Below are 10095 nucleotides of genomic sequence, written 5' to 3'. Positions count from 1 at the left end.
AAAACTAGTCTATCTTTTAAAATTGACTTTTATATGCCAGGATTTAGGATGAATAATAAAAGTCTTTATAAAAAAAGTATTAATTAAAAGTACGTCTATAGGGGCCATGGGTGAGACTCAGTGGCAAAACACATGCCTGCATGAATGAGGCCCTAGGTTTTGATCTTAGCGCCACATACACAAATGCACATTTTTTTTGTTATTTTGGAGTAGTTTTTATGGTATTCAGGTTTGTGAGAATAATTTATTTGTGTCCTTCTTTCCCTGGCCTTAACAACACTATTATATTTTGTAGAGATGTGCTCAGTAGCGGGTAGGGCGAGCAGGGCATTTGCCTTGCATGCAGCCGACCTGGGTTTGATTCCTCCATCCCTCTCGAAGAGCCTGGCAAGCTACCGAGAGTATCTCGCCCGCACAGCAAAGTCTGGCAAGCTACCCGTGATGTATTCGATATGCCAAAAACAGTAACAAGTCTCACAATGGAGACGTTACTGGTGCCCACTCCAGCAAATTGATGAACAATGGGAGGACAGTGCTACAGTGCTCAGTAGCAAAAGTACGCTGTTAGATAGAAAGTGCATGACATGTCGATCCTGCACCCCTATTATATTATACCAAAACTGGTTACTTCCAGTTCTTGCTCTTTCTAGAAATGTTGGCTTGTGTCGCCAACGGTTTTCTAGATCTATTTGGCATTCTCATACAGGTCAGATTAAACATGTCCTTACCTCAGTGTATTTCCATGAATATCAGGCTATTCCACCTATGCTTTCAATTTCTTTCAGCTAATAACCCGCAAAGTATCACATTTCCTTTCATTAATTGCCCCAGATTTTTTTCTCTCCTCAGGTTCCATTTTCAGTCAGGTACCAGATCCTGCTAACGTAAACCTTCTAAGTTCCTCCCAACCTATCATCATTATTCATTCACTCACTATCCAACCACCATGCACCAGGCCTCCGGTGGGGGTTAAAATGAAGCAGATGGATCCAAGGAGATAATGTTTAACTCTGCTGTTTTCGTTAAATTTTTTTCTCACCTAGATCACAGTATTAATCTCTTTACTGCTTATGTTGTCTTTCTCCATTTTATCCCCCATCCATTTTGCCTGTGTTCCCAAATGAGTCTTGTACAGTTGAAACTCCAGTTCACTCATAAATTCCATTGGGAAGTACAGTGCAGCTAAATGTCTTCAATGCAACCTAAATGCTTTGGAATCGTGTATCATAGGACACAGTACAGCTGTTTCTTCAGATTGTCCCTATTTTACTCCAGACTCTCAGGCTCACTTTGACAACAGACTCACCCTTGAGCAGACATCTGTCTGGACTATTCCCATTGCATGTAACACCCACCCCCAACTCACACTTCTACTTATTATTCACATTCCCTCGCCCCAATTTTCAAGATACTGTGAAAAAGAACTTCCTTCTCTGGAATCTGTTCTCTAAGCACCCTATGCCTAGGGCTTCTTCTTTATGATTCCTATTCTAGGTTCCCACAACACCCAATGAATACCTTTATCATAGTATCATAGCACCCATAAGACTAATAGGCAAATGTACATTATCACCTCCTCTCCTGTAACTTCCTTGAGGGTAGGGAGAGGCTAGCATTCATTCTGTAAACTTCGTGCCAGGTCCTGAATGCGGAACACAGTAGCTTGATATAGGTAAAATTACATAAGCATGCACTTTTGAAGTGAGGAAGGAATCGACCATCCTATACCGCAAAACTCAAAAATGTTGGGGTGTGGTGTTTAATTTGATTTGGAAATAAACTTTTGTCTCCTCCCAAAGTAGATATTACTCTTGCATATTCAGGTATGTAACATACTAGGTAATGTAATTTTCTAGTTTTCTTAAGACACTGTTATAAGGGGATCAGGGAGATAATAAAGTGGGTGCTTGCCTTGCACATAGCTGAACTAGGTCCAATCTCCTGCACTCCATGCCCCACCAGGACGGAGCACTGAGTGCAAAGCCAGAAGTAAGCCCTGAGTATTGCTGAGTGTGGCCTAAAATACAAACATACAGAAAAAAATCTGCCTTAAACCACTGAACAAAGACCCAAGCATGGGCAGCTTTTTATATGTTGGAATAAACCTATCAATACAATAAAACCTTTAATTTACCTTTTGGGTAATTTGACAGGTTAAGAGATGAACTTAAAGCTCTACCACTCTTACTCTACCATGACCAAAAGGAAAATGACTTATCACTTGTGCTTCTCTCTACTAGCATTATATACAAGTACTGTTAGAAGCACTAGAAATGTTGAAGTAGGTTTAAGTTGAGGAATACATTTAGTTGATGCATTACAGTTTTTTCCAACTTAAGAATAACTTTCTGTACCTACTGATACTTTAGAACACAGATTTGATTTATACTATATTATACTTCAAGAGACAAGCCAAATGAGTTTTGAGGAAATATGACAGAGGGAAGGTTTGGGGTTCAATAGGAGCCCTATATTTCAGCTGTAACAAGAGTTGCTAATTTTGCGATATTCTCTTCTTTAAATAGACCTACCCAGTATGATTATGTTTCAGGTATTAAAGAATGATTTCCTAGAAGCTATTATTAGAAAACGCAAAGATCTAATTTTCTGGAATGCTCCTACACTCAATGCCATGCCAAAAAGTGCCATGAATCCACGATCAAGTTTGTTGATATGTGATGCCAGACAAGACACCGTCAGTTTGGGTTTTCCATACTCTTTATTGCCAATAGTTTAAAATGGTCAACATAAAAAAAACTTGATAATAAATACTGCTCTTTGGGCTGTAATAAATAAAAAGTTTATTAACAAGGAATGCACTTTTCCAGCCACAAGTGTCTTTCAAAAATTAACCAAAAAAAAAAATTATATATGGCCATAGTTCACAGTTACGCAGCCAAAAGCTGCTCTAATTACACAACATGGGAGCTTCCTCCCTTCTCCCTCCCCTTCAGGAAGTATATTCACAGTTCCATGTCCTCTGTCTGAAATGCTCTCAACAGAGAGAAGTTAAGAGTCAATGCAACTTTCTGCAAAAATGTCCGAAAAACCTTGAAAAAACAGGTACACAAAGGCAAACTGCGTTCTGGTTCACTCTAGGATTGTCCAGCGTCAAAAACTGTATGCCTTAGTCTGCTCCGGTTCTGTCCAGTCAGCAGGCCACAGAGGAATTGTTGTCACTGTTTTCGTACCACCACCTGCCCATCTTCTTCAACATGCTGTAGGTCATTCGACTGGCTTCCCTGTAGATCTCACAGTGGAAAAGAGGAGTCCCATAGGGTCCGTTAAAAAGTCCTTAGTTACACCTTTGTAAGAGCATGTTCAGAGCATATTCCATTCGGTTTTTTAATTCTAATGAACAGCCAGACATAAGCAGGGTTGTCAGTCTGAACGTGGTAGATATTCTGTCTTCGTTGATGTAAGTGAGAAGGTACTCTTCATTCTGGTTACAGATGATTATTTTTGTATGGTCGTGGTAGAAATTCACCTTTAAAAAAGGAGTCACAGACATTAGGTCTCCCTAAATATGCAAGAATGTTTAAATGTTGTCCATAATTAACTTGGTAAAAAAAAATATTTTTATGGTCTAAACATAAAGGGGCCATTTACCTGAAAAGTGCCATCATTGAAGAGCATCATTAAGGCCTTATCAGATTTTAGCCACTGGAGGAGGTAAAGCCGAGGTCTTCGAATATCAGTAACACTAGGCAGGTCTCCACCCTGGAAGAGAATGCGAGTTAGTGCCCATAAAGGTTTTGTGATGTGCCTCTCATTCTTAAAGAAGCTTCAAAAAGTTCTAGAGTTTTCTGTCCCATCTCCCTCAGTCAGGTTCTGAATCTGGCCTAAGACATACGCGGCTGCACATTTCTAACAGGCTTAAATGTTGTGCAGATGTTACTTGTGTGTAGACTACACTTTAAATATCCCTGTTCCATGAGCCACAGTACTTACATCCATGAGGTTCTCCTCCATGTAATGAGAGAAGTACTTCAGCACCGTCACTTGACTGATGAATTGTTCAGGGGCATCTGTTGCTGGGAAAACAGAGCACTGGCCAAGCTCTGCATAATAGTGAACTGTTCTAAAAACAGCAGTGATAGGGAGAAAAGAGGAAAAAAAGCAATTAGTCAGTGTTTTCAGATTTCTTTTGTGAAAGATTAATGAAATGACAAGACGTTATCAATTGGATACACCTACTTTTTGTCAGGAAGGAGGCTCATGTGAGCACCATTGTTGAAAAGGACGCCGACAGTGTGGTCTGAGAGCTGGTACCCAAAGCCGTACTTGTTAGAGTAATCGACCCATTTGGTGACCCACTGAAAGGACGTGCTCAGCTGCTCTTTGGGAATGGTGTCAGCTTCGGGCATGTTTTCTAGACATCCTCGAAGGACTCTTGCCACTGTGTCTGCAACACTTCCCATGGTACTGTCTTCAAGGCCTGAAAAGCCAGAGAAAGTCATAAAACATTATAAATTTATAATTAAAACTTAAAACTTTAGGAGACACTCAATTTCTGCCACTGATTCTACCCTGAGAATTCAAATTCTTCCCTGTTTTTTTTTTTCCAGTTCCTCCAATTCTGGTTTTTCCTCATTAAAATGCTAAACTGATTTCAATAATTCAGTACTGAGCGCTGGCATTTATAGTTTAAGATGTAAAACGCAACTGACAAACACTTACATTCACTGCTACTGCTGCAGCTGCCAAGAGTCCCCCTGACTATCATTCGAATGGCATCTCCAATCTGCTGCTTGTTCTCTACTGCAGGTGTTCCAGATTTGGTAACTGTAGCGCTAGCTGGCTGCAGCTCCTGGAAAAGAGAAGAGCGAGGCAAGGAGTCAATCACCCAAGATTTATTCAAGGCAGAGAACTGCAGGTTAAGATGAGATTGTGGCACTTGCTGGGAAAGTGCATCGAAAACCAATGGCCACAAGCCAGGTGAAAATTATTAGGTAACTCAACTGCACGAATTGTTAAAAGAAAAGCGTCTCTCCTTTTTTAAGGAGCCGGGGTGGTGTGGGGAAGCAAAAGAGAGATCGCACTTGAACTGTGATGGTTCGAGGCCAAGAGATAATTAACAAAGGAAAGAATTGATGTGAAGTGCTTCTATTCTCTTCGCTTCCAGCATACCTCATCCGTCCTGTGTTTGCTGGGTTGCTGAGTTATTGAAGTCTTTTTCAAATCATGTCTAAGCTTGTAAATTTCTTCATCTTCTTTAGGCCCCCTATCTGCAAATCAAGGAGAAGAATTATGAGCATTAGTGTAACCTAACAAGATAGGAACAGAGCTAGTCATATTTCCTCCTTTTACATTAACAAGCCACTTATGAACATCCAAGGCAAAAACAGCATTTTTATCACTGCCATCAGTGGCAATTATGCGATAAGCACACTTTAGTGCACATGAGAAAAAAAAGCTGACAATAAGAGTCTAGATTTACTAGGTTATAAGAAGGTCAATAGTACACAAGCACACCTAACTAATTTATGCCCATATGAAATACATTTCTTGACTTCTCAAATTAAGTACAACACTGGATACAAAAAAAGGGGAAGAAGTCATATAACTTACTATGTGTGTCAATATATCTTGCTTTGTCTTTCTTGCCACCAAAAAGAGCAGCAGCCGCCTTCTTAAAGAAATTCTTAGCTGGACTTGACAAGTGGAAATCTGGTACTGTATGACAACAACTAGAAGAAAGTCTGTCTGGAGTGAAGCCCTGTGGAGTATCAGAGAACACTTTGAGTAACCTGTTAGATAATTGCAATTCAATAAAAGATAAGTTTAAATTTAAAAGTAAATTTAAAAGCACACTAGTAAGAAACACACCAACCTGCAAAAAAAAATCATGCCGAATGATGTCATCCAAACTGGGACGATCCTCCGGGTTTTTGGACAGCATGCTAGCTATCAAGTGCTTCGCCGGAGCTAGCAATGATGATGGCATTGTATACCTTGCTTCTCTAATGCACCTGTAGGTTTCTTTCAGATTTGTAGTCTCAAAGGGAGGTCTTCCTAGTAACATCGTATACCTGCATGCAAAAAACCACTTCATTATGACTGATCATAAAGCAACTCCTTTCCAGTGGTAAAAATCTAAATCCAAATTTTCTTTGTGATCATTTGAAGCATGTACTTACATTACACAACCTAAAGCCCAAATGTCTGATTCACAGCCATGTCCTTGTTTGTTGAGGACTTCGGGAGAGAGATAATTTGGGGTACCACATATTGTTCTGAAAGGCAAAATATGACATCTCATTGGAATTTATTTATTTATTTATTTATTTAAGATTTAGTTCTCTGGGCAAATCCTGGCAAAGTATTATGTTGGACTGCTATTTGGAATATCTTGATTTTGGATTTTGAACAACTGACATTTAACAAACTGACTTGATAAACGCATATGCAAGGTTTTCAGCCCATATGATAGTATGTTTAACTAGAACCAGGGCAGTAAGCCATTTTTATACATTTCAGGCAAATATCAGATAGATTTCTTTTATAATCAACTTTGAGCTGTAAGATACTCTGTCTAGTCCATAGAGGGCACTAAATATTTCCTTAGGTGAACACAATTATGACTTAAACATTTTATTATCAATTGTCTCTAAAACACTAATTAGAAAATCTTAAGGACACATTTGATGTCCACAAAACTCTAGTACCGTACGTATCTCTGATAATTACCTCCTTCTGTGTTCCAAGGGTTCCAGTCTGGCTGCCAAACCAAAGTCCCCGACTTTCAGTTCCATGGCTTCATTAATAAAAAAGTTCCCTGGAAGATAAAACAAACCGAAACTTGAATCTCTTGGAAAAGGTATTCTAACCAAGCATACACACATTTAATTTGAAAAAAGGCAGTCACTTGTTTAATATTAAGGTTACCACTCAACAGTGAGATTGCATCAGCTAGATCCCGTATTTAGAAGCTAAATATTCTCCGCATATTTACATGCTAAGAATATGTAGACAGAGTTAAAGTTAAAAAAGTTCCCAGTATAATACTAAAGTCTTTGGAGTTCAGGGTTTACCTAGCTTGAGATCTCTGTGCAAGATTTCTTGTTCGTGAAGGTACTTCAACCCAGACACAATCTGCCTGAGGTAGTATCGGACTTCAGGCTCTGTCAACACCTTTCTTGCTTTCAAAATATGAGCCATGGACTAGGAGAGGAAGAGGAAAAGAAAATCTGTCACAACAGTGATCAAAAGCAGCGGTTTCCATTTACATTATGAGTGAAAGTATAGGCTGCAGACGAATGCACAGCTCCACAACTAAATACCAGGTAAAATGCAATTTGAATAACTGAAGGGGTTTTTTTTTTTTCGGAGGGGAAAAGGAATAACAGTGAACTCTTACCCTTCTACTGCAGTACTCCAAGAGAATGTAAATGTTCTCTTTGTCCTCAAAGTAGTGGTAGAACTGCACAACATGCTTATGATGAAGAATTCTGTGAAGCTCTATTTCTTTATCAATCTAGAAGAAAACGCAAGAGAAGGCTTTTCAGCCTACCTTCACCCTCTGAAAAGCTGGTGCTTACACATGCAGAAGACATTTTCTTAAGAGGGAAGGGCCATCCCTGCACACAAAGAAAATACTTTACTCAGTAGTCATACACACCTTTTCCCTTTGATGAGGTTTAGCTACTCGGCTGTGAGGAATAATTTTTGCAGCATAGACTTTGTTGTTGGTCAAATCTGTCATCTCATAACATTTTGCAAAGCCACCCTGAAAGGAAACAAAAGCCGTGACGAAATTGAGTGGGACAGAAGAGAGAGAGAAAAAAAAAAGGACCGCCTGTATTTAAAAAGCAAAATGAAAAACCAGGGTGCGGGTGAGTGGGGGGAGGGCTGTGTCCAAAATATCCAAATATGAGACGGGGACGGCGAAGCGGCGGGGTGACAATTTTTTTTTTAATGCTCCTTTAGGGAAGGGGGAAAAGCATTCCTGAAAACAGTCGATGCAATTTCCCTTCTCCCTGGTGCAAGGGGAGCTCTATGCTCGGACGGGGCGGCTGGGGTCGGGCTGATAAGAAATCCGAAGAGACTGGTCGAGGAATAATTTTCCGGGGAGCAGGTGGAGGGCGCGAGGGATGATGGAGAAAACCCTCGCGTGGCGTCGGGCCTCCGGATCCTTTTTTTCTTCTTTTTTGGGGGGTAGAGGTGGCAGAGCGGGGGCAGGCAGGAGGCTGCCAGCTGCTGCTCGGGATGCAAATGCCCAGCGCTGTCAGCGCGCACAAAAGCCAGCGCAGGGGCAGGTGGGCAGCCGCCGCCGCGCCAGGACCCCCGAGAAGGATCCAGCCCGAGTCGGGGGTCGTCGTGGGGGGGCGGGGGGGGGGCTGAGGTCCCTCCCTCCTCCTCCGCGCGGGCCGCCCGCTGCCCGCCGCTCTCGTCACCTTGCCCAGCACTTTGCCCCGGCAGTAGCGCTTCCCGGTGCTGGGATCGACGATGATCCTCGAGACCTCGGCGCCCGGGTGCGAGTGGTGGTGGTGATGGTGGGGGGCCCCGGCGTGGCCCGGCGCCGCCGGCTGCGCGTCTTCGGGGGGCTGCTGCGCCCGCTTCTTCTTCGAGTCCCCGCCGCCGGCCTTGCCCGAGGCGGGCTCGCACGTCTTGGTGCCGGCGGCCGGCTGGTAGGTGATCGTCCGCAGGAGCTCCATGGCCACCACCCGCGCCCAGCCCGTCCGCTGCGAGCCGGCCCGACCCCCGAGCCCCGCCGCGCCGCGCCGCGCCGCCCCGCACCCGCTGCCGCCGCCGGCTCCGTCCACTTGTGCGAGTGCGAGCGCGCCGCCGCCTTTTATAGCCGCGCGGGTGGGCGGGGCGGAGCCTCCGGCGGGATGCGACGTCACGGCCCCGCCCCTCGCCGGCCGCCCAGGTCCGCGCGCGCCCGGCCCCGGGCGAGCCGCTCGGCTGCCCGCGCTCCGGACTCCGGGCGGGGTCTGTCGGCCCGAGGGGGTCGCGCGTCGCCTCGCCCAGGCGCCGCCCCCCACCCACCCCCTCGCGCTTGGCGGCGCGGGGAGGGTTACTCGGACCCCGCTTCTGTCCGATCCCCGCGCCCCCTCCTCCGACGCAGCGGTCCCCCTCCGCACCGCCCCCGCCACCCCGCGTCCCCCAAAGTCCAGCCGCGAGCGCACGTGGCCGCCTTGCTCGCCCGGGGCTCGGGGACCCCACGTGGGGAGGTGATGCTCGTCGCCAGCGCTGGGTGTCCGAGCGCACTGCTGCAGGAGGCGGGGTCTGCACGAACCGCCAACGGTGACCCTCTTGGTGGTCCCACGCCCATCACCCGCAGCGAGCAAGCATCCTGTGGTCCGCGGTGGGGCCTGTCACCTTGGGGTGAGAACTGGCGTGTTGCGGAAGGTTCCCAGCGGCTGCAGACGGGGAAGCAAGCGCGCCACCTCGCGGAATGTTCCAGAAGCACGTTGGCGAGCAGAGTGGGCAGTGGTTAGGGCTACTGTGGGCCTTCTTGGACGGGGTGGTAGCTCTTAGAAAAGATGAAGTCATGAAATTTACATACAAGTGGTACAACATAGAAAGTATCATGTTAAGCGAAATGAGTCAGAAAGAGAGGGATAGACATAGAAAGATTGCATTCATCTGGGGGATATAAAGTAACAGAATATGAGATTAATACCCAAGAATAGCTGAGATCAGCACCAGGAGGATTACTCCATAGCTTAGTGGCCAGTCCGGCATTCTAGAGGAAAGGACAGTTCAGATAAAGAAGGGAGCACCAAATGGAGGGTGTTTGGAGGATCCTCCCAGGAGGGGAGATGCATGTCGAAAGTAGACTATGGACTGAACATGTTTGCCACTCAATGCCTCTTTTGCAGACCACAACACCCAAAAGGAGAGAGAGAACACAGGGGATTGTCCTGACACAGAGGCAGGGGGGGATGGGGGGTTGGGGGGATATTATCCATGGTGGTGGAAAATGGGCACTAGTGGAGGGATGGGTATCTGATCATTGTATGACCGAAACCCAAGCACAAAGATTTGTAAATCTACAACTGTACCTCATGGTGCTTCACTAATAAAAAAAAAAAAAGTGCTCCTGGCGCTCATTAATGGGTTAGCAATCAAACTCTTCCTTCCCGTCTC

The 10095-nt window shown here is 44.9% G+C and overlaps 1 protein-coding gene across 1 annotated transcript; it reads right to left on the bottom strand.

The window, feature by feature from the left end:
* Positions 1-2700: 2700 nt before the first annotated feature.
* On the bottom strand, positions 2701-8692 carry PLK2 (polo like kinase 2). Its single transcript, XM_056112013.1, has 14 exons — positions 8397-8692; positions 7622-7729; positions 7361-7477; positions 7035-7164; positions 6691-6778; positions 6141-6236; positions 5834-6032; positions 5572-5719; positions 5131-5228; positions 4681-4810; positions 4198-4438; positions 3952-4081; positions 3610-3720; positions 2701-3487 (listed from the first exon to the last, which is right to left on the bottom strand). Exons 1-14 carry the CDS (start codon positions 8655-8657, stop codon positions 3296-3298), a joined length of 2049 nt encoding a protein of 682 aa, XP_055967988.1. The 5' UTR covers positions 8658-8692; the 3' UTR covers positions 2701-3295.
* Between the last annotated feature and the right edge of the window lie 1403 nt (positions 8693-10095).

This window comes from Sorex fumeus, unplaced genomic scaffold, assembly GCF_029834395.1.
Source record: "Sorex fumeus unplaced genomic scaffold, SorFum_2.1 ptg000015l, whole genome shotgun sequence".
In the NCBI taxonomy this organism is placed as follows: Eukaryota; Metazoa; Chordata; class Mammalia; order Eulipotyphla; family Soricidae; genus Sorex; species Sorex fumeus.
This window is presented reverse-complemented; position numbering and strand designations above follow the sequence as displayed.